Here is a 24,341-nt window from a genome sequence, read left to right as displayed (position 1 = left end):
TCCCATTATAAAGACCAATAACAGGCCGCATTAGAGTGATCTCTCTGCGTTTGTCTGCCTGCTCGGACCCCTGTTCAACACACCGCACTGCTACATCACAACACTCCCGATCAGGTGTCAAACACGAAGCCTGCCTCAGGATCAGATTCAGCAGTAACAAGGACGCGGGCGCATCTTTCCAGAGCAGTTTGTGGTCGTAGTTAAACGTAAATGATGAATTCAGAGACGCACGTCCTGCCACACTGATAGTGCTGCCAGCTCTGCTCTGCTGCCCTCTGCACCCAGTGCAGCTGCTCAGTTGTTCCTTATAATGAATAATAATGAACCTCGGCTCAAATAACAGTTTCACCTCACACGTCCTGTATTTGGTGCTGCCTTGTGTTGTAGTTAGAGACTGCGCTTTGGCAGTGCGGCGGCGGTTCAAATGGTGGACACAATGACCTCTTAGAAGTGTTACGTCACAGCCTCGGTGTTCCCGTTTGAAAGCGCTGACCGGAAACTCGCTGTGACTGCGCGTAACTTGACGCAGGTGCCTGTCAAAGCGCCGTTCCGCTCGGTGTTTCGCAGAAACGCCGGCTGCCGTCGCCCTCCTCGGGCATCGCGCTCTCCTGCCTCATCGACCCTTTACGCGTGGAACATATGAAGGCGCGCTCTCGGCTCTAAAATGCTATTTTTAAACGTGACCTTGCGTCGAAGGACTGAACGCCGGCTCGTGTCAGTCCTGAAGGATTTCTTCGTGCCCGCAGCGCACTGCAACACACCGGCAGCTGAATGAATAGAAGCCGGGCCGTGGAGACTCGCTGCAGCAAACAGGACAGTGCTGATGAACAACACGGCCTACATGCCACGGAGTCTCCAGGACACCAGCTGTACGGACTCCTTCACTGACGCGCTGTTCCACCTTGTAACACAGTAATAACTGAGCTCCATTTTATTCGCTGCTGCAGAACTAAGCATCACAAGACAGGTGTGTGTGTGTGTGTGTGTGTGTGTGATCCACTATGCAAAAGAAGGAACGACCAACAGGCAGATGGACTTTGCATGCTGGATGTTTCTGCTGACCTTGGAAACCAAAATGAAAAATTAACCAGTGGCCTAAGCTTTTTGGATATTGCATAACTCTTCTTTGCTCTTGGTTCACTCCTGGGCTTTGTAGTAGCTGCTCACTGGATTAGTGTGCAGCTCACGAGGCCTGGAGGTGCACAGAGGGTGCTGAATGGTCTTTTAGAGCTGGGCCCGTCTGTAGATGCCTTATCCACCCAGAAGCAACGGATTGAATCGCAAACCACGATGTGATCAGCAATAAAGTCAACAGCCAAGCAATAAAAGTGAAGAACTTATGCAAACAGAGATCCCAGCGGAGGTTTTTGTCCATCGGCAGCATAAATAAACTCTAACTATGCTTCTGAACTGCGGTCAGCCATTGCCTCTCCTGAGGCATACGGACGTGCCGCCTCGAGTCATAGAAAACTTTATCCTGACGGGCTACCGCTTCCCAAACTACAGCCTGTGGGACTGCTTACTGTCAGCGTTCAGGCCTACCAATGAAACGGGCAATTTCTGGACGCACTTTCTTCCTGTTTTCATCTTTTTCTACTACTTTGTGGAGGTTTTTGGTTGGGAAGGTGCGCCTGATAGCGGTGAGCCTTTCTTCTATCCGCTGTGGAATTACTTTATTGGGGTGTCCTGTTTACTGATGGCCAGCAGCATGGCTCACCTGCTTAACTCAATGTCTCTTGTGGTACGAGAGGTTTGCTTCTTCGTGGATTACGGCACCATCAGTGCGTACACGGTCGGCTCATCGTTGGCATACTACTACTACATCCACCCTCAGGCAGGAATAGCAGAGACAGGGAGCAGCTCCCGGGTGGAGTTGAACCGTGAGGCTGCACCCTCAGCCTATGCAATCCCAGAGTGCAACGTGTTCTTTGAGACCTACTACATCCCGTGTGCATGTGTTGTAGCAATCATCTGTGTTTTATCCTGCTGCAATACTCGGCAGAGGTGGAGGCAGCATCGATATATCATCCGGACGCTGGTTTTTCTCCTTCCGTTTCTCATCTCCTCCACACCAATCTTCTACCGCCTCCTCACCCGATCGCCTTACTCCACCTCCTCCTCCTCCTTCACCGCTTCCACCCCCATGGCCCGCTTCTTCTATCGCCACTGCCTCTGGTTGCTGGTGTCAGCCATCTTCAACATTAGCAAGTTCCCCGAACGCCTTGCGCCAGGACGCTTTGACATCTGGGGGCACAGCCACCAGTGGTTCCACTGTTGCACGTTTTTGTCCATCCTGGATGAACTTCACATGATCAAGGCTGAGATTAAGGCCATCTTGCTGAGCCCAGCGTTGCTGCTGCCCCCCACCTCCCTCTCCCACCTACCTGGACCCACCGTTGCGTCCACCTACGGAGTGATGCTCCTCCTCCAGACCACCATTGTCTCCATCATCGTATGGTTCTCCTGGCGGGCCAACTGTATCTATGGATCCCAGAGAGAACAGCTGGAAAAGGAGCACCCCAAGAAGCACCTGAAATGTCACTGATCACGGAGAAGTCACCGCCATCATTAGACCCGCCGTATGTTCCCGCCCCCTTTGGATTATAAGGATTATATGTAGAGCTCACACGTGTGGTTGAGTGCATATCTTTGCCAGTTCTTTCCCCAGAGCTGCTGCAGCACCTCCTAACAGGACGTCTGAGCGCTGGGACAACAACTACCTCTCAGGGCTCTGCAATTATGGTTGCTGCCCAGGAGAACTAATGTTCCACTTTACGACTGGTTAACATGTTAGACGTTAGTGGGACCATTAAGAACATTTGCTGATGAGCTGTCTGCTGTTAGGTCCTTTTTGTTCTTCCTCCTCCGTTTGTTATTTCGAGCTAAAACGGTGTGTTGCTGCGGCCTGTGCCGAGCCCATTGTTTCATGTCCAATGATTCCTTTGATAACATACCTTTTCTTCCTCTTACTTGCACAAACATTCGCACACGAATCTCATTTCCTGTCTGTTTTGCAAGTGACCCTTGCAGCAGGAAGTGTGCGTTGCACACGACGACAGAAATAGCTGAGAGCTCTTCTCAGTCTTACAGTGAAGCACTTTCAGGGGCCGCTCATACTTGCCCCGTCATTAAGAAGCCATGCTTAACTTTCTGTAAGGACACAACACTTCAAAGCAAATAACCGTGTCCTTCTGACACCGCAGTTTTTGACAGGTGAAATGTGTTTGTGTGACTGTTTCTGCTGTTTGTGTGGTTTTCCCCTTAGGCTCTGCTGCTCACTGCATACTTTATATCTTTATGATGAGAGCAAAGTCTGCAGAGCACTGTTCCACTTTAAAGGTTTGCTTTGTTAGCGTGAGCACAGTGACTGCAGCAGTGGGCTCTGTGTCCGAGACCCTTCATGTGCTGAGCAGCCTTCAGAGTCAAAGCCATAGTTTGAAAAGTGTTGAGCTAACATCACAATTTCAGTTCCTACGAGCTGATATGACCACGTGTGTTATCGTCAGCCATACGCTCAGTGTGTCCATTTTTTAAATACAGGCTGAAACCAGCGACATTCAGTGAGTCCAACATGAACAGCCTGAGGCTGTACGATCGAGTTAAATGTTAACTTTACCACCAAGTCTTGATTGAGCAAAGTTAAGCTTTGTGGCGTTGCTTGATCACACCTCCTCAGCCGTGAGACTTGGACCCTGTAGGGTTTGGTTTAGACACCATCCATGTACATCGTGTTATTTAGATGTGGGTTGTCCAGAGAAGCATTAGTAGTGGATGAAGTGGACATATAACCTCTCATATGCTGAGAACTCGAACATGGAGGTGGAGCAGGTCAGCTTGGTGGCTTCATTGCTGGATGTCAAAGTATACTGGGCGAGACACTCGAAGCACCAGTCGCTGCAGATGTGTTTGAGTGTGAAAGATGTAGAAAAGATGCTCGTATGAATCTACGGGTGAAAGAGACCTGCTGTATAAAGTGCTTGAGCAGATTAGAAAAGCTGCATAAGAGCCAGATTTTACCATACAGTGACTAATGTCCCCAAATCTGTACTGCTGAACACAAACGTAAGTGTGTAATAATGATGATGATGATTTTAGTTAAACAGAAATATTCTTCTGATCATTTAGTTTCATGTCTTCCACAAAAAGAAGCGAGACATCGGTGTGGTCCGGTCCTCCACCCCGCCGGGTTTGTTTTTTTCTCTTTGACCTGTTTGTTAATCTCACGTGGTGACGTTGTGATCATGTACTAAAATCTGCACATATACCTGCTTATACTTGCACACCAGAAATTAATTCTCATGGATCAGAGTTGTTTATTACACGTGACACTGGAATATGTACGGAGGGAACATAGAGGTTGAAATCATGCTGCACTTTCTTCAGGCTCCTCGCGTGGCTCCTTTGAGGGTCTGTGGTGCTGTGATATTTCATTTCAGGTTAAAGTATTGCTGTCTGATGAACGGCCTGAGAGACTCGTCTGTGTTGAAGCAATGTGTTTACCTCAATTCAGCATTCGAATCGTTGTGTTGCTGAGAAAAACCATCGCTGGAACCGATCGTGTCCGGTTGAGTCTGGAATCTGTTAAGCTGTGTTCAGTATGAGGATGTTAGACTCACTGACTACTCATCTTACCTAGTGAAGTACTCAGGGCGAAGAAAACTCTAATAGATTATTTACACATGCATTTAATTATGAATGACTTCAGGATGGTAATTCTAGCACTCAGTGTACAAATCCTAATCAAATAGTGTATCTTTGAGTTTTCAATAAATTACACAGAGAACTTCTGTCATTGTGGGTCTTTATTTTCTTTACTGCTTTCATAATCAATGCCACTTGAATGCTGTCCTTAGCTTCAGCTGCACAAACAGCACTGCTGGTTTCGTTGTAATGAGTGCAACACAAACACTTCCTGTAAGCTGGTGTGGGTCAGAGACCAGCCTCTACAAAGTGACAACAGCGTGCGACGACAAGCTGAACACAGCAGGCTGAAGAACAGTCATGTGGGCTGTGGGCAGCAACTGAACACAAAGCAGACATCACAAAATAATGTTTGGTTCATGTGCAGAACAGAAAGTTTGTTTTTCACTTCAAGCGTCGTTTTGAAACTGCAAACAGTGAAGCTGACGTAACAAACACTGGGAAGTCCTGCTGCTGCTTCCTGTGTCGTGGCGTTAACGTGTGCAGCTGAGCTCCTCCGTTGTTTCCCAGCTTTTCTTTTGCGTCGTTTGGATTAAAGAAGTGAGATCAAACATATTAACTGCACCCTTATCTGTGTCCATGCAGATGCTAGCAGGTGCATTTTTAACCTTTGAACGGATGGATTTGTTATTAATCTTCTAACTGACAGACGAAAGCAAATGAAAGTGTGACGTGTTCAGTTTCAGCCATCGCACACAGTCCTGGTTCCTGGCCCCACACAGCTGCAAACATGTCTATAGGTGTTTAGACTCGCTAAGTCAGGGGATCTCAGAGGTTTGAATAATTCAAATGTTTTCAAAGAAGTTCCCTGTCCTGCCCTGATTTGCAAGTCTAGCACTTCCTCCTCTCAGCCTGCTGCATGCTGTGTGTGCTGTAGGTCTGCAGGACCCTACGCTCTGCCACGTGCACGTACCTGCACGCACAGCTGGCTTTTCCACTTCTACCCCACTGCATCACTTTGTCTCATTTGACTTTAACATCCACAGCTGCAGGAAAGACATGAACATCAGAGTGGAGATCATCCTCAAGCAGAGCTGCTGCTAAATCAGGGAGCCTTTAAACAGTCAAGAAGGTGGTGAAAGCAAAGGGGAGAGTGATGGAGGCAAAGGCTAATGTAAATGAATTCAATTCAGCTTTATTTACACAGCGCCAAATCACAACAACAGTCGCCTCAAGGTGCTTTATATTGTAAGGTAGACCCTACAATGATACATACAGAGAAAAACCCAACAATCATATGAGCCCCTATGAGCAGCACTTTGGCGACAGTGGGAAGGAAAAACTCCCTTTTAACAGGAAGAAACCTCCGGCAAAAACAGGCTCAGGGAGGGGCGGGGCCATCTGCTGCGACCGAAATGAAGAGTGAGAAATAACTGTCACAGCATCAGATGCAGGCAAAGAGATTTGTTTTATAATCTGACTTCTTTAATGGTTTTATCTGTTTTACGAGGATTTACCAAAGCAAAAGGAAAAAGCGCGAGTGAGGGAGTTAGAGGAACGAGCGAACAGCAAGAGCCTGTTTGCAAACAGCCCCACAGCAGCTCTCTGAACGTCAGATCCACTTCATGATCAGTCCAGCTCAAGTCTCGGCACCCCGACACGTCTTTCGGTTGGTTGTTGCTGAAAAACGTTTCCGCAGCACGCAAACGCTGCTGCCACCATGCTTCATGCCAGGTGATGACCGCTGCCTGATTTCTTCCTGACATGACGTTTGGCATCAGACCAGGTTCTGATCAGACTCCTGTGCTTTTAACTGAGGCGTGGCTCCTGTCTTTCTCCAAGGAGCGGTGATGGAGCTTTGTCAGGGTGAACATTGGCTTCGTGGTCACCTTGAGTTCCTTTCTAAGAGTTCTGGTTGTTCCAAACTGCTTCAATTTCTGGAGGATGGCTTCGATACCCTTTCCCAGATCTGTGCCTAAATACAGTCCTGTCTCAGAAGTCCTTGGACTTCATGGCTTAGTGCTCCAACATGCACTGTCAACACATGTCCTATCAGCCGGTGGACTCCAGTCAGCTTGTTTTGATAGCTGATGATGAGTGTCATGGCAAAGGCTGTATGGGTACATACAGTTTTTACATGTATGCAACCTCTTCAGGCTTGATATCTTACATATAGATTGATGAGCTTCTTCAATTGGTGATGCAAATTACTACAAGTATGCAAAACATTTCATATGGGCTCAGTGTGTGGGCTTCAAACCTGTGCAAAGTCCAGTTTTAAGGGAGGAACTTTAACAACATGAGAAGCTGAAGTCAGACTATTCAAATATCAGGTGGAACATCGTTTGCAAATGTCCGTACTTTCACAACAAAGAGGGTTTGTTTGTTTCATCTACTCATTCAGTTCTGACAGCTGTGAGCTGAGATAAGCTTCGTGGTCTGAACTGGGGAGGGGCAGTGTGGTATTCACCGCTGATAGGCTGAAGGGAAAACACGACCCTATCACGTTTGGTTATTGAGCTTTCATACAGGACGATGCGCTCTCTGTTATTTTCACATGAAACTGACACAGTGATCCCTGAAAAGCAGCAGGTCGGTGAAACAGTGTGAAATAATCAGACTGTGCTGGATTTATTTTGTCTGGTAAGATAATCACGAGTCTGAACACAGCTGCAGCTTCATCCATCGCCACTGTCAGTTACATGACGTGCAATGTTTTAAGCTTCTTGTCCTCGATCATGCAGTGAGGGAAGCACCCAGCAGGGAAACGCTTTGCTGTCTGAGTACCAAACAGAAGCAGAAGAGAGAGAGTATCCCAGGATGATGACAGGTGGTGGGAGGAGCTGGTCGCTGTGCAGGACTCTGAAACATGTCGGAGAGTGGGGACCAGTGGAGGGTGCTGAGTGGACCCAGAAGGAAGCAGCTGTTGTGTGTGAACTGTGGTTTTGCTGTTTGTGTGGGAGACAGAAAGGCTTCCTCTGCTGTGTTCAGTCTGGACCTGCTCTGCAGGACTCTGTGGAAATGTAGCACAGCTTTTACTTGAGTAATGTCACTAAACTCTCCACACTTCTTTTCTCCCACCTGGCTGGGGCTGATCAGCTCGTCCCCACCCACACAGCCCCAGTCTCATGCATGCAAGTCTCAGCAGCTCCCTGAATGTTTCTGTGCTCTAAACAATCTCACAGACGCCTCTGGGTCAGCCTGGCTGGCTCACTGCTGAGGACTGCTGAGACCTGAAGCAGGCACTGGCCTCTGGTGTCAGTCTGCCAGGCGTACTGGTGGATCTCTAGATCCAGTAGGTGGTATTCCACAGAGGGGAAGCTCCACTTCTTTCTCCAGGTGAGCTCATAACCCACAGCAGCTGTCTGCTGGTGGCTGTGGAAGCAACACACGCACAGCATGGAGAGGAGGGAGCTGAGTTTGCTAGCTGCTCTTTGTGCCGTCCTCACCTGTGGTCCTGAACCAGTACAAGCTGAAATCTGTTTCCACGTGTCTGGGCTTTTTCTCTCTGCACACTGGGAGTAACTGGGAGTAAACCTGCTGCTGCACACTGAGAGGAGCGAGCTGCTTTGGTTGAGGTGCTTCAGGCCCTCTGGTCACCTGGCTTTTGCATCAGGTAGACCTCAGGGATGGGATCGTGGCTTAGAGGAGGTGCTGGAGAAAACTGCTGGCAGACAGGAAGCGTGTGCATCTTTGCCTTGTTTGTTGGTGTTCCAGAAATCAGTGCTGTGTGAAAGCAGAACTTTAAACAATGGAGAGCTGCTTTCATGCTGCCGCCTGTGCCTTTCTGAGAAGCAGGAAGCTTCGTCTGCCAGTAAACTTCCTGTTCTGCAGCTCTGTTCACCCTCTAGTGTCAGAAAGGAGCAGATCGTGAGGCACGTCAGAGGAACCCAGCGAACCACAAAGCTCTCACTTCCTGTCAGAAAGATATTTGAAGCCGTTTCAGACCTACTTTTCCCTTCAGTCAGCTGGCAGCCTGTTTATGCAGCTGAAGGCCGTCCAGTGACTCTTAAGGCTCCGTCTGAGAACCAACAAAGGGTGCACACTAATGTAAGCTACACAAGTGAACATGATGAAAAGTATAAAGACGACAGGACAGCGGAGCCAGAAACCAGCTTTTATTTCTGAGACTTCATCGGACATGTGAGAGCTACAAAAACTGTGATTCTCAGAACCATGAAAAGCAGGACAACAGCAACATGTGTGAAGAAAGGATTCACGCAGACAAAGCCTGAAGGTTTTAATCCCAGCAGGAAACGTTCAGTTTCCAGTTAAGACACTGGCTGTGAGTCTGAGAGCAGCTTTGTCCATTTAAAACTGCCTGCTGAACGACTACATCACCTAACGAGGTTGTTTTCATTGTCACCATATTTATGCTGTCATCGGTGCACGTAGGGCTGCGCGATATGACCACAATCTCATATCCCGATATAAGACATTTATCGTCCTGGCAACGATATAAATCACAAACATGTGATATTTCCTGTGAATCTCGTGCAGCTCGACTGGCGTTTAGTTTTTCCAGCTGGGCGTCCTGTAGCTGGAGTCGAGTGTTTCAACCGATGCATGAAATGATACATTTTTAGACATCAGTTGTAACGGACGCAGTTTTCTCTCAAAGTTTCAGGCTGAGGTTTATTTTTAGCACCTGACGACTCTTTTTTGCTTCTCCTCCGTAAATACTCTGCATCTTTCACGTGATTCAGTTTATTTTGAAAAGTCTCAACAGGATCTTAAGCTTTATTGTGAAAGGCTTACGTGGAAAACCAACAAGCGGACAGCGGAGCCACGTGATGGTGTTACCGTCGTTGTTGCTAACAACAACATGTAAAAACAGGCGCTTGTCCGTCTGTAGTGTGGTTATATTATATATAAGAGAAAGAGAGAACTTAAGAAATTAATACTACAGTGACATCAAAACCATGAACAAATATTGCAGTAAACAGTTTATTTTCCGACACCACGAAACAAACGATAGCGTGATAGGAATCGACAGACGTTTTTACATCGTCATATACATGGTCACATACATGGTCACATCGAACAGCCCTAGGTGCAGGTCTGGCTGCTGCTGACATGTGTGTGATACTAACTGTGGTCCACGAGGTCAACAACAAGAAGTCTTAAAATGAAGAAGCACTTGGTCTTATGGCACAGGGGGACGTCTTTGCTTTAAGGACCAACAGCAGAGAGCCACGTCTGTCTGTGACATGTACACAGCTGATGGTTCATAAAGCAGGATGGTTACAGGACGGTGGGCCAGGCAAACCTGACTGAACGGGTCACCTTCATGTGCACAATAAAAGCAGTAAAGCTGCTGAGGCTGAGCCCTGGACTGAGGCGGATGCTGTTTCCCATGTTTGAATCAAGCTTCATCTTATCTTTAGTACGGTTAATAAATACTCATCATCATCACCAGTCTGCTTTGCCATTCAAACACAGCTGCTGGCACCAGTAGTAAAACCAGAATCACACACACTACAGTTATGCTGTGTAGCCCACAGTGACACATCAGTTAGGACTCAGACATCTTGCGGATCATGTAGTTGAGGATGCCTCCATGCCGGAAATATGCCAGCTCCACATCCGTGTCAAATCTCAGGCGCACTTGGAATGTTTTCCCCGTGTCGAGCTGTGGGAGCAGGGAGAGAGCAGGTCAGCGTCACATCCCAACACGCCTGCAGCAGCGTACTGTCTGTCCGTACCTTGATGTCTACGACCATCCTGGGTGTGAGCAGCTCAGGGATGACCACGGTGTAGCGCTCTCTGCCGGTCAGACCCAGGCTGTCGGCCGTGTCTCCTGGTAGATACTCCAGAGGAATCACTCCCATCCCCACCAGGTTACTGCGGTGGATCCGCTCATAGCTCTCTGCCAGGACAGCCTTGATCCCCTGCAAACACAAAAAACACCTGAGACCTGCAAACAACTATGTGAGCATACAAACAAAGTAGTTTGAGTTTACCAGCAGAAAGGGGCCCTTTGCAGCCCAGTCCCTGGAGCTCCCAGAGCCGTACTCCTTCCCTGCGAGAACGAGCAAAGGGATTCTGGACTGCTGGTACCTGTCTGCAGCATCGAACACATCCAGCTGAAACAAGAACACAGATGCTCCAATCATAAGATACGCCTGGCAACAGCACTGCATCTGTTACCATGGTCAGCAATGCCACACATCTGACATGGTCTACACTGATGCTTTTACACAACAGTGATAATTAACCCTGTGAGGTCTGAACCCTGCCCTACTTTAGATTACTGCTGCATTTTATTTCACAACTTCATTTTCAAGAACAAACCTAAGAGCACCGTTAGAGCTACTGTAACAGTGTTTAATGAATCTACATGCAGCTTGTAGTTCCTGATGTCAACCAAGAACCAGAACGCACACTTCCTCATAGCTCACTTATTATCGAGATAAAGAGTCACGACACAAAGCTCTGATTTTTCTCTTTCAGGCATAACCGTTGATATAAATATGGGAAACATATAGATGTGTCTAACATTTGCTATGTGCAGTTATTATCAGCTGGGTGTTGGTGGTGTTCCTGAAACAGCTGCAGGTTACTGTTAGGGTTAGGTAGGTACTGTTAGGTACATGCTGCCCTCTGGTGGACAAACTATGCAACCTCAAAACTCGTAAACAAGAGTGTCCGCAGGCTCTCCTTCAGTTTATTAATATCACAACATTGACTCAAGATCATCAGAAAACCTTACATTTATGATCTGCTCTCCACACTCCTTTAGATGCACTGACGGTCATGTATATATAGCTATAATAATATTAGCTGGTTTGTAATTTAAATAAAGAAAATGTGCTCGAGGCATAAATTAAATGTAATTTAACATCACAGTTTAAACAGCTTGTGTCTGACTTCTGTTGAGAAGTTGAAGTTGCATAGTTTGTCCACCAGAGGGCAGCATGCAGCCCTGACTGTGCTGGCTCTGATATTTCAGCATGTGGGTTCAGTCTGAGCTGACACAGCCGTGCCCCTTCTTCTTATAAACAAGTGCTGCACAACGATGCAGCGTGAGGCTTCCTGTAGCTCAGTGGTAACGAGCTCCTACCGTTTCTCCTGTCGGCAGGTGGATGGTTTGTGGCGCCTGCTTGTTGAGAAACTTATTGAAGAGACGGATGTTGGCAAACGTCCCTCTGGCCATAACGGCGTCGTTACCTCGCCGAGAGCCGTACGAGTTGTAGTCTCGGGAGTTCAAACTGCCAAAAGAGCAGCAGCAGAAAATGTTGATGGCTTCACACCGACAAGTGTTTTTCATCAAGAGATGAAGTCATATGAAAACTGTCTGTGACGTGGGCTAAGTACCATTATTATTCAGTAACACGTGTGCGCTGACTCACCCCCTGCTGGTCAGGTAGCGTGCTGCGGGGCTGTTCCTGGCGATGTTCCCCGCAGGTGAAATGTGGTCGGTTGTGACCGAGTCTCCCAAGTTCAGAAGCACACAGGCATCTGTGATGGAGGCAGGAGGCTGCAGCTTCCTGGTCTGAGTTAATACAACACAGTCAAGACACGTCAGGTCAGACAACAGGGTTTCCTGTGTGCAGCGGGGACACGCTCGCCAAACCACACGGCTCAAAATGTCTTAACTAAATGATGTGCAAGACTAGTCAACGAGCTGTCACTTTGTTTTAACTGAAGCCGGGACATTACTGTGTCATAAATGTTATGCACCCGTCTTCCACCAGATGGCGTCGTTAGTGAGAAACGGCACAAATCAATTGTTAATGGTGGAAATGAGCTTTCTCTGAAAGGTGGATGGGCTCCAGACAGGGGGCGGAGGTCATTCGGAAGGGCTTTAGAGTAGGCCCACCTCTCTGGCTAAGGTCACCTGGGTCAGGTGTTGGAACCGGGCGTGTCCTACTGCAGGGAGGCCCAACCAATAACACGACAGCCTCCTTGTGACAGACTGTGGAGCTGTGGTGGAGCACAGTTCACCACCACAGTCACCTCCAGGCACTGTAAGCTACACCTTACACTAGTGGGGCCAATTGCTTTATGGAGGCAAGTCCACTCTTCTTCTCAATGAAGGCAAAACATAACCTTTGAATAAGTCTGCAGACGAACATTCGTGTACGGCATGTACTTACCAAACCATCAAAGAAGGGCGGAGACTTGATGTAGGTTGATTTGGGGTCCCAGGTGTAGAGTTTATCAGAGGGAGCAGCCAGCGAGTTCCAGCGTTCATTCACGTGCTGCAGCGAAACCACAAACACAGCACGAGGCTTTCTGTCAACGAGACATATCAGCAGTGCACGATCTCCCCAACAAACGTAAGATCACACTACCTCGATCTTCTCATAAACCTCTTTGAACATGGATGGGATGACGAACATTCTCTCCACAGCCTGGATTTCCTCTCGAGTGGGCCAGATGTCCCTGAGGAAAACGTCTTTGCCTTCAGAGCTCATCCCTACAGGGGATAGAGAAAGAAAGAGGACAGCAGTCAAACGTCTTTTCAGCTGATTGTGATAATAACCTAAACCATATACAGACGCTTCAGCTTAAAGCTCATCAACACACTTAGAGCTGCTGGAAGTGAGCTGCAGGTTTAAACCCAGAGCGCAGGTTGTCTCGTCTCTTTCTTTCAAATATCACTCCTATTTATTTAGACCTGGACCTGTTTCCACCAGCCATCTATAACTAAAAGGCTTCAGCTTAGTATCTCAAATGTTTTGGGTTAGTAAGTGAAAGCTTGGAGATCCAACTCAAACCTGTTTCAATCAGTGACTTACCAATGGGCTCATTGTCAAAGTCTATTCTCACTGTGCCAGCCAGTGCATAGGCGATGACGAGCGGTGGGGAAGCCAGGTAGTTGGCTCTGGTGTTGGGATGCACTCGTCCTTCAAAGTTTCTGTTGCCTGAAAGGACGCCTGCAGCGATCAGATCCCCCTGAGGCACAAAAACACCTCAGTCACATGACACACAGAAGGCTCATGGTGACTGAACACGGAGCTGCTTCAAGTCAACAAAGAGTGTGTTAGGAATGAATAAACGTCACAGGAGGAAGGAGGAGGAGCCTCCGATGTAAGCCGTTAGTACCTGGGTTATGGCCTCCACCACCGGCTCTGGGAGCGGCCCACTGTTGCCTATACACGTCATGCAACCATAGCCAACAACCTCAAAGCTGGCAGAAGACACAAAGGGATTATTAGACATCTGCACGTCACACACTCTGTCACTCTGTCACTTCCTCAGATGTAAACACAGGAGTACCAGTTCTAGGGGCGCCACAAACGTGCAACACACAGGGGCGCCACAAACGTGCAGCACACAGGGGCGCCACAAACGTGCAGCACACAGGGGCGCCACAAACGTGCAGCACACAGGGGCGCCACAAACGTGCAGCACACGGGGGCGCCACAAACGTGCAGCACACGGGGGCGCCACAAACGTGCAGCACACAGGGGCGCCACACGGGGGCGCCACAAACGTGCAACACACAGGGGCGCCACAAACGTGCAACACACAGGGGCGCCACAAACGTGCAGCACACAGGGGCGCCACAAACGTGCAGCACACAGGGGCGCTTCAGAATCAAACAGCAGTTATGACGAGACATTAACGCAGTGATGCTGAGCGCTCAGAAATAACTCTAACCCTAACTCTGTGTTGTTAAAACACCTCAAGTCTTCTGAACGTAAACAACATTAAAAACAATCATTGAAACGTTCACTGATCACTGTGCTGATGTCCTGCTTTTAAACACTGGTTACACTGGATCCTACCAGGTCTCTAGCAGGTGAGAGGTGTGAGTGAAATAACAGTCAGTCAACACAAACGTGGGATCGTTTCAACAACAAGCAGCTTACCCGAGCTGAGACAGGTAGTCCATGACGCCGCTCTCTCTCAGGTAGTAGGTCACCACTCCGCTGCCAGGGGACAGGCTGGTTTTTATGTACGGCTTCACACTCAAACCACACTCGACTGCTTTCTTTGCCAGGAGTCCTGAGATACGAGAGACTCTCATTCAGTCACTGTGTCAGAAAACTGTGTGACAGTGAAGCGCAGCACACCCACCTGCTCCCAGCATGACGGATGGGTTGCTAGTGTTGGTGCAGCTCGTGATGGCAGCGATAACCACCGAGCCGTGACTCAGCGCGTACTCCTTTCCGTTGAACTGGAAGGGGGCTGTAGCGTTGTGGCGCTGCGGAGCCACCTGGAAGCCCTTGAAGCCTTGCTGAGGCGAGAATTATAGAAAAGAACGATTTCAGAGCATCTTATGTGACAGACGTGTCGGTTAGCAACAAGCCTGTACCAGCACACGAGTGACTCCTGATAAGACTGAAGTGAACGGCCTGCACTAATGAGCCCCCCTACAGCAGCTAGACACCTGTGCACCTGTGCTAGAGGCAGGTATCACCTCATGCTACAAGCAGTGATACTGACCAGAGCTAATGCTGAGTGTCAGCAGCCTCCACCTGTAAATGTGTAGGAACGCACCTTTGCTTCCAGACAAACTTCAAAATCTTTCTTCATGTCAGACACGGGAACTCTGTCCTGAGGTCTTTTGGGACCACTGCAGCAGGGAACCACCGTGCTCAGATCCAGCTCTACAACCTGAGGAAGACAGACACATCCAGCTTTATTCTTATTACATTTGCATCATGTCACAATTTTCATTAAAATCTATAAAAGACAAAACAGACAATGACCTGTGATCCCTGAAAATAGACTTCCTCATGAACACATGGAGTGTTTTGTGGGTTCAGCAAACATGTGCACAAACATAAAGGAAGTCAGAGGCTGACCTGAGTGAACTCTGGATCCTGGGAAACATCATTGTAGTCTCTGAAGATGGCCACCGCCTTCAGGTACTTGGTAATGTATGCTAACTTCTCTGGTTCCCGTCCTGATTTTAGACAAACGAGTCGCATAAACAAAAAGAATCGCCTGCAATGAATGAATGCAACCTTTGTGCTGACGTCAAACGCCACCAGCTCACCGGTTTGTTCCAGATACTGAAGGCTGACATCGTCCACGGGGAAGAAGGCTGCCGTGGCGCCGTACTCTGGACACATGTTGGCAATGGTGGCTCTGTCAGCGATCGACAGCTGAGCCACACCTGGGCCGAAGAACTCCACGAATTTTCCTACCACGCCCACCTGACGGAGGTGCTGCGGGCGCATGCAGAAAGCACAGCTGTGACGTCAGAGCGCTGACTGCTGTTGGAACAGCTGCATCAAACGCCCTCCTACCTTGGTAACAGTCAGGACGATGTCGGTGGACGTGATGAACTTATCTGCAGCGCCGTGCACCTTGTAGCCCACCACCTCGGGGAGCACCATGCTGATTGGCTGACCCAACATAACAGCTTCTGCTTCAATCCCACCCACACCTGAAGGGGCAAGGTCAACTTTTATTTAGGACACCAAGCTCACACCTGATTTTTCACTTTCACACCATTACAAGCAACTAATGCAAATGTTTCTGAGTGATCTTACTGCAAATCAAACAATCTGCACTTATGTGTGGATGCATAACTAAAAACAACACTATTACTACTAATTATGTTAACAAAGTGTTGAACTGTCAGAGGTTAAACAACATAATGCACATTCACAATGATACAAAAAGGCAACAACATGGGCTAACAGTGCAGACGCTGCTGCTGCTCCTACAGGTGTGACCTCCAGCCCCCCGTCTGCATGAAGCAGTGCTGGACACACTGTGGCACAAACCCTCGTCAGCATCAGCTGAACAGACAGAGTGATGAGAGACGGACCATCACAACACTTCTAGATGCAGGTCTGTGCTGCAGAGAGATGCAGACAGAGTGGAGGTGTCAGTGAGTCCAGTTTCCTTCAGCATCAAATGCACTGAGAAACAACCTGTGACAGGCAGAGGTCTGCAGAGCCAAAGACACGACTGAGTCAAGTTTCTGAGAGTTAACAGCTGTGTGACGGCGGCTCACAGGACAACAGCTTCAAGCAGCTTCATAGTGGTCGTAGTAAGAAAGTCTCAGTTTCTACTGTTTGACAGGACGAGCTGCAGAAAGAAAGCCAGACGTCAGAATAGGACAAAGTTCCACAGTGTGTGGCATCAACATGGAGGAGGAAGTGTGATGGTCTGGGGCTGTTTGCTGGATCCAGGGTTGCTGACTGAACCAAAACAGCTACCACAGCGTTCTGCAGCACCATGCAGCACCCTGCGCTCCGTCAGGGCTTCATCCTACAGCAGGATAACGACCCACACATCAGTCCAAGCTGCGCCAGAACGAGTGTCCAGCACAGCCTCCAGACTGAAAGCCCATCGAGCTGGTTTGAACTGAAAGCAAAGCAGCTACAAAGGTCCACATTTATGGAACTTCTGCTCCAGATGTGGGAGAAGATTTGATTTCTGTTGTAGACAGAAGCCACGACTGCGTTCAGCTGCTACATCTGCCAAAGGAGGCGACTGACGAGTCAAAGGTTAGAATATGTTTGGGTCTAAAACTGACTCCAATTACTTTGTGCTGTGCTTTGATTTCAGAGTGCAACGAGACATTAATCATTTTCAATGGAAAAATGTGTGCATTCTAAAACCTCTGACTAGTAGTGTGTATTTCATGAGGTGAGGATCCTGCACAGAGCAAAAGAAATCAAACAATAAACACGGCAAAAACAAACTATGAGAGAATCTAGTTAATGATGGAACAGAGAAGCTGCATTCATACTGGGACCAGCAGCAGCCTACAGCAGCATAACTGCTGTAAAAGAGAGTGAGACAAACAGCTGCTCCTAAATATTCAACGTCTTACCCCAGCCCAGGACGCCCAGACCATCGATCATGGTGGTGTGAGAGTCGGTGCCCACCAGACTGTCCGGATACAAGAGCCCATCCTGGTTAAACACCACGCGGGCCAAGTACTCCAGGTTGACCTGGTGAACGATTCCTGAACCAGGAGGAATAATTCGCATGTTTCTGAAGGCTTTGGAGCCCCACTGCAAAGACCAGAGATCATATTTACGGACCGAACCATCAGACTTACATGGACACACGACAGTTTCATACCTTTAGAAACTGAAATCTTTCTTTGTTGCGGTCAAACTCCAGATCCTGATTTTTCTGAAGGCTGTCAGACCTGCGTGAAGAACAACAAGTGAAATGAAGCAGTGAATGAAACACCTATGAGCTGACACACGGTGGGAGAAAGGCGAGAGATCTTACTTCCTGTTGAAGTCCACTTGGATGGAATGATCAATGACGAGGTCAGCGGGACAAACTGGATTAATCTTTTCTGGGTCGCCACCGAGTTTCATCACTGCATCACGCATGGCAGCGAAGTCGACCACAGCAGGAACACCGCTGCGTGACACAGCACAGGCTGATCAGGGACCGCTCAGAATGTGATGTCACCTTTTTAAACATCACTAATAAGACCCCAAAAGCATGTGTTTGGAGTCTATGTTACCGTAGAAACCTGTTGCTTACACAGGGAATAACTTTGTTGTTGTTAAAGTCCAGACTGCTTTTAGCAGATGCTGCTGCAAACTGCACTTAAATCCTGAGCTGGTTATTTCACTCAAAGGTTCTTTTTGCACCTGAGATGATGTAAACAGGGATTTCACAACACCTGCAAACACCTCGTGACACAACGTTCTTCTTACAGACCAGCGTTACTCTGATGACATCACTGACACACCAGGTGCATTAAACGTATTAAATGTGTGAAAGTTAAAACAAGACACTGACACTCAAATTGTGAGGAAAAGACATACGTGAAGTCCTGGAGGATGACCCGCGCCGGCCTGAACGGCACCTCCACAGTCTGGAACTGCGTCTGCTTCCAGTTCAGGATGCTTTCCACATCCGAACGCTTCACTAGAAACTCATCACAGTTCCTGACGGCAGATTCCAGGAGGACCCGGATGGAGAACGGCAGACGGTCTAAGGAGCGCACGTGCAAGTCAATACTTCTCGGTTGTGTGCACCGACGAGATGCTTCATGTTAGCATTCAGTGTAGATGTGCTCCTACCATATCTGGGATCTCCAAGCTTGGATAGATTGAAAAACTGCTGCTCTGGGTGTTTGGGGTCCAGAGGCTCAACTATGTGCTCAAAAGGATTTTTCACAGTTGCCGACATCTTTTCCTAAAAGAAGATCAAAAGCCTGACTTACATGATGCAGACTAAAGAAGCACCTTTCAAATACGTCAACAACATACAAACCAAATGAAGACTGACAGGAAGGCAGAGCTCGGGCCTGTTACTCGTTCCCTAACGGCAGGTGGATCTGCTTGGATTCAGGGTTAGTGGTGGAGGGTCGTTGACCTCGTTCTATGAACATTGCGTAACTCAATTCCTTTAACAAAAATGTGACGCTGACTGTGTGTCAGTCACTTGCAGCTCAAACACACATTATGTGAAATTCAGGTTCTGGGGCCTGTTAGAAAGAGGCGTTATCTGTGTGAAAGGTGAAAACAGCGCATGCCTGCACACCTTACATGACCACAGACTTGGCTGGTTAGCTGAAGTTCAGGCTAAACCTCTGCTGTCAAGTGCAAAGTCAAACTGCCACGACAGTGACAAAGACATCAATATCCGGACAGCTTTACTTCTAATGGTTTAGTCCTGTGTAACAACTACTGTCACTCCTGCCGATATAAAACGTGACGCTGACCTTTAGGTCACATTTGTAGCCTCGGTTATGCCATTTTTACCAGAATGGTCCCAGTTTCAATCAGAAAGTTTTACACTTGAAGCCTGATTAAAGTACAGCTTTGTCTCCACATCCGTCACGTTGATATATTATCAGTAAAAACGTGCGAAGAAAACCTGACCTGCTAACGATCACGGTTAACTGCACCCATTTACGAATTCTACCAAAACTTGCTAAATTTGATGCTACGTGTTCAGTTAGCATAGCTCATGGGTCAAAGTTCAGCATTTATGAAGACAGGTATCAGGCTTTTATTCAAAGATGAACATTTAAATTGAACACTAAAACGAAGGAAAGAAGCATAACATTAGCTAATAATTCAGACATGATATCTTATTAGTGTGAGTTGGTATAAAGCATAATGTGACAGTTGGATAAATTAGCTTTCGTAGCGACACAACGAGAATTTCAGTTCAGACGTTCTTCTGGAAAATCGTTAATAAGCCAAGAAACTGAATGTGGTCGGATGGTTATTGCTTACTTTAGATGCAGTGTTGAAGTATCACCAGATCACAGCAGTTAGGTCACAACCAGCTAGTCGCCACAAAACCTGCTGCTTGTTCCGCCCAGGTTCCGCCTCCACTGGGGACACTTCCGGTTAGGTTTTTATTCAGAATAAAAGCTGAACCCACGCCGGGCTTTGCAGCTTCATATCCACGTATATCTGACAACTATGGAAAGGAACTGGAACGGGAAATGGATTATTTATTTATTCATTTATTTATTTATTTTCGGTGGCATAATACAAAACAATTATTTGGCATTTATATATTTTATCTTATATTTTAAGAGGGAGAGAAATGCTGAGTATGACAGAAAGACCCCTAGAACCACAGTCAAGCATGGACTGTTATGCTTTGGAGCTACTGAGGGTACAGGATGACTTCACCACATTGAGGGCCAGACGGGTCTTGCACCATAAAATGTGAACCTTCCTTCAGCCAGAACACGGGGTGGTGATGGGTCGTGGGCTTCCAGCATACCACTGAGTGAAAACACACTGCCAAGGCAACAAAGCCGTGACTAAAGAAGGAGAACATTAAGGGCATGGAGTGGGCTAGCCAGTCTCTAAACTTCAGTCCCATAGAAAACCAGTGGAAGCTTAAAAAACAAACAAACTAGGTGATTAAGAGAATATCACGAAGTCTCGCCATTTAGCAGTGTTGGGGAGTAACGGAATACATGTACCGCCGTTACGTATTTAAAATACAAAATATGAGTAACTGTATTCCGTTACAGTTACCGTTTAAAAAGGTGGTATTCAGAATACAGTTACTTTGTTGAAATAAATGGATTACACTGCGGTACTTTCCTGTTTCATGTTGTCGCGGGTCAGGACTGTTTGGGTTTTGTTTGACAGCTACGTTCTGTTGTTCCAGGCGGCAGCGTTACGGTTGCCATGGTTACAGGGCGACGCGCTCTCTCTCTCTCTCTCTCTCTTTGCGACTGTGTGTTTCCTGGGTGAGAGAGCGCCTTTTCGTTGTTGTTGTTGTGCTAAGCTAACAGGCAGAATGCTACAAGCATAGCTCTAAAGAATGTAGCATCATGGGCAGTGTAGTCCGTGCTGCTGGGAGAATGGACTGCCATACACGTTATGGGTCTGTGAGCGCCAGGAGGGAGAAAAAGGCGAGTGGAAAGGTACGAGCTGTCGTCGAGGAAAAACGGGAGCTGGAAGCATGTAAATATAATAATAACCACTGCAGCCAAGAAGAGAGCCTGACGAGCCCAGTTGTAAGTAAGCTATTAAGACTCGACTGTACACCGTGTTCCTGTTTTCCTCCGAAAACAATAACTTCCGTTAGAGCAGCCTTTCAACGCCTCTCTCTGTCTGTCGCAAGAAAAGTTGACCCACACAACAAAGTAAAGCTATTTTTCGGCTACGAGCCGACAGGGACCCCGCCGCATTAGTCAGAGGTCCCTTTACTACATGTCCCGGACCTTCAGTAATAGTAATAAATCACACAGCAATAGTACATTCACGTTGTTGTAAAAAGCATGATAATATATTAAGTAATCCAAAGTATTCAGAATACGTTACTGTCATTGAGTAACGTAACGGAATACGTTACAGAATACATTTTGGGGCATGTATTCTGTATTCTGTAATGGAATACATTTTAAAAGTAACCTTCCCAACACTGCCATTTAGTTAGTATTAGGCAAGAAGTTAACCAATGCTATTAAAAACTATCATGAGCAAACCAACATGAAGCAAAAATGGGGAACAGCAAACCTAACGCAATAATGGATTTGTTATATTGTACACATTCATAAAGAGAATAATGACCAGCATGTTTCACTGCAGCCAGGGAACACAAGATAAGATAGATAAGAACACCTTTATTAATCCCACAGGTGGGAAATTTGTTTCGTTACAGCAAAAGTACAAAGTTATGTAGCAGAAATTAGAAAACACTGGAATGCAATAAAATAAAATACTATATACAATAGAATAAAATAGACAGGCCGTCCTACCTGAGAGTAGAACTCACAGTGGTGAGTCTGAGATTTACAGTCAGTGATGAACCTCAGAGAAGGATACACAGTATCAACCGGAGCAGAAGCATTCATATGTAGAATATCTCCATAATCCAGCACAGGTAAAATGTGCCCCCGAACAAAAAACGAATACAATGTAGCGCTGTGCAGACTGTATACTAAAAGATTAGCTGCTTTTATCAAAATGACCAGTAGATGGTGCTGCAGCAGCAGCTATGTTCTTACATGTGTCATTTGCTTCGTGGCTCGTGTTAAACTAGCACATCTTTATAGTTTGTAGTTGCAGAACTACTTACTTATGCAACACTTTCCTTTCCAAACACATATGCAGGTGGTTACATATGGTTAAAATGATTCAAATGCAGTAAGTATGCACGTTTTTCATATAAATATATTCTGTAACTTAATTATTGTCTGTAGCCCACATGATTACACACTTTAGTTACATGAAACATGTGTGTTTTGATGTTATGTACTGTATAGCCTGTATAATAAATAAATATGTAGCCCAATAAGTATAAACTCCAGAAAGCTACACAACTTGGGGCGCTTCATTTACAAACACAAGTCTAACTTAAGTTTCACTGTTTTTTGTTAGAAAACAATCACATTGTTACAGCTTAAATTACACAAAATGTCAGAAATCTGCACTGTCATGAACAAACATGTAAACCTCATTTTTCATGATTTGCTGGATTCACCCTCTGAGGTCTGAAATACAACCGGACATTTTTGACTCCTTTTGAGTTTAGGCTGTGGTCAAACAGGAGTTTTTATCTCCTTGCTCTGACTGTCACTGTGGCCCCGCTGCTGTGTCAACATGTGTTTGTGCTAAACAATGATGGAAAGTGTTATAAATGACTTGTTGGCCTCTGATCTGTCACAAACAGCTGAAACGTGTCTCTCATGAGTCACATTAAGGTTTTTGACAGAAAGGACAAAAAGTAGCTGCAGTCAGTTTGTGTCATTTTTATATTTATTCATCTGGGAGAAAAATCTGAGGGACATTAAAATGTGTTTTCAACAGAGACAAGAACATGAATATAACAGAACAGGTAAATGAACATGTTTCAAGTAAACAGCTGGACTGATCAGGTCCAAACACAGAGTGATAAACTTGTCAAACAGCTGTCATATCTTTATACAGTGGGGCAAAAAAGTATTTAGTCAGCCACCGATTGTGCAAGTTCCCCCACTTAAAATGATGACAGAGGTCAGTAATTTGCACCAGAGGTACACTTCAACTGTGAGAGACAGAATGTGAACAAAAAAAATCCATGAATCCACATGGTAGGATTTGTAAAGAATTTATTCGTAAATCAGGGTGGAAAATAAGTATTTGGTCACCTCAAACATGGAAAATCTCTGGATCTCACAGACCTGTAACGTCTTCTGTAAGACGCTTTTCTGTCCCCCACTCGTTACCTGTATGAATGGCACCTGTTTGAACTCATCATCTGTATAAAAGACACCTGTCCACAGCCTCAAACAGTCAGACTCCAAACTCCGCCATGGCCAAGACCAAAGAGCTTTCGAAGGACACCAGGAAAAGTATTGTAGACCTGCACCAGACTGGGAAGAGTGAATCTACAATAGGCAAGCAGCTTGGTGTGAAAAAATCAACTGTGGGAGCAATCATCAGAAAATGGAAGACATACAAGACCACTGATAATCTCCCTCGATCTGGGGCTCCACGCAAGATCTCATCCCGTGGGGTCAAAATGATCATGAGAACGGTGAGCAAAGATCCCAGAACCACACGGGGGGACCTGGTGAATGACCTGCAGAGAGCTGGGACCAAAGTAACAAAGGTCACCATCAGTAACACACTACAACGGCAGGGAATCAAATCCCGCAGTGCCAGACGTGTTCCGCTGCTGAAGCCAGTGCATGTCCAGGCCCGTCTGAAGTTTGCCAGAGAGCACATGGATGATACAGCAGAGGATTGGGAGAATGTCATGTGGTCAGATGAAACCAAAGTAGAACTTTTTGGTATAAACTCAACTCGTCGTGTTTGGAGGACGAAGAATACTGAGTTGCATCCCAAGAACACCATACCTACTGTGAAGCATGGGGGTGGAAACATCATGCTATGGGGCTGTTTTTCTGCCAAGGGGACAGGACGACTGATCCGTGTTAAGGACAGAATGAATGGGGCCATGTATCGTGAGATTTTGAGCCAAAACCTCCTTCCATCAGTGAGAACTTTGAAGATGAAACGAGGCTGGGTCTTCCAACATGACAATGATCCAAAACACACCGCCCGGGCAACAAAGGAGTGGCTCCGTAAGAAGCATTTGAAAGTCCTGGAGTGGCCTAGCCAGTCTCCAGACCTCAACCCCATAGAAAATCTGTGGCGGGAGTTGAAAGTCCGTGTTGCTCGGCGACAGCCCCAAAACATCACTGCTCTCGAGAAGATCTGCATGGAGGAATGGGCCAAAATACCAGCTACTGTGTGTGCAAACCTGGTAAAGACCTATAGTAAACGTTTGACCTCTGTTATTGCCAACAAAGGTCATGTTACAAAGTATTGAGTTGTATTTTTGTTATT

At 46.8% G+C, this 24,341-nt stretch overlaps 2 protein-coding genes across 2 annotated transcripts; one reads left to right on the top strand and one right to left on the bottom strand.

Moving 5' to 3' along the window:
* The first annotated feature begins 487 nt into the window (after nucleotides 1–487).
* Nucleotides 488–4,771, top strand: paqr9 (progestin and adipoQ receptor family member 9). Its single transcript, XM_080893299.1, has 2 exons — nucleotides 488–967; nucleotides 1,157–4,771. Exon 2 carries the CDS (start codon nucleotides 1,400–1,402, stop codon nucleotides 2,543–2,545), a length of 1,146 nt encoding a protein of 381 aa, XP_080749425.1. The 5' UTR covers nucleotides 488–967; nucleotides 1,157–1,399; the 3' UTR covers nucleotides 2,546–4,771.
* A 4,891-nt stretch (nucleotides 4,772–9,662) lies between these two features.
* On the bottom strand, nucleotides 9,663–19,888 carry aco1 (aconitase 1, soluble). The gene is made up of 21 exons (XM_080892980.1): nucleotides 19,773–19,888; nucleotides 18,609–18,723; nucleotides 18,351–18,519; nucleotides 17,800–17,937; nucleotides 17,644–17,713; nucleotides 17,390–17,573; nucleotides 15,849–15,988; nucleotides 15,596–15,767; nucleotides 15,402–15,502; nucleotides 15,094–15,210; nucleotides 14,671–14,830; nucleotides 14,463–14,598; nucleotides 13,693–13,777; nucleotides 13,386–13,542; nucleotides 12,939–13,063; nucleotides 12,741–12,845; nucleotides 11,994–12,136; nucleotides 11,705–11,852; nucleotides 10,605–10,727; nucleotides 10,347–10,532; nucleotides 9,663–10,273 (listed from the first exon to the last, which is right to left on the bottom strand). The coding sequence occupies exons 2-21, from the start codon at nucleotides 18,715–18,717 to the stop codon at nucleotides 10,157–10,159; spliced, it is 2,685 nt and encodes an 894-aa protein (XP_080749106.1). The 5' UTR covers nucleotides 18,718–18,723; nucleotides 19,773–19,888; the 3' UTR covers nucleotides 9,663–10,156.
* Between the last annotated feature and the right edge of the window lie 4,453 nt (nucleotides 19,889–24,341).

Source organism: Rhamphochromis sp. 'chilingali' (genome assembly GCF_963969265.1).
Source record: "Rhamphochromis sp. 'chilingali' genome assembly, chromosome: 1".
NCBI lineage: Eukaryota > Metazoa > Chordata > Actinopteri > Cichliformes > Cichlidae > Rhamphochromis > Rhamphochromis sp. 'chilingali'.
This window is presented reverse-complemented; position numbering and strand designations above follow the sequence as displayed.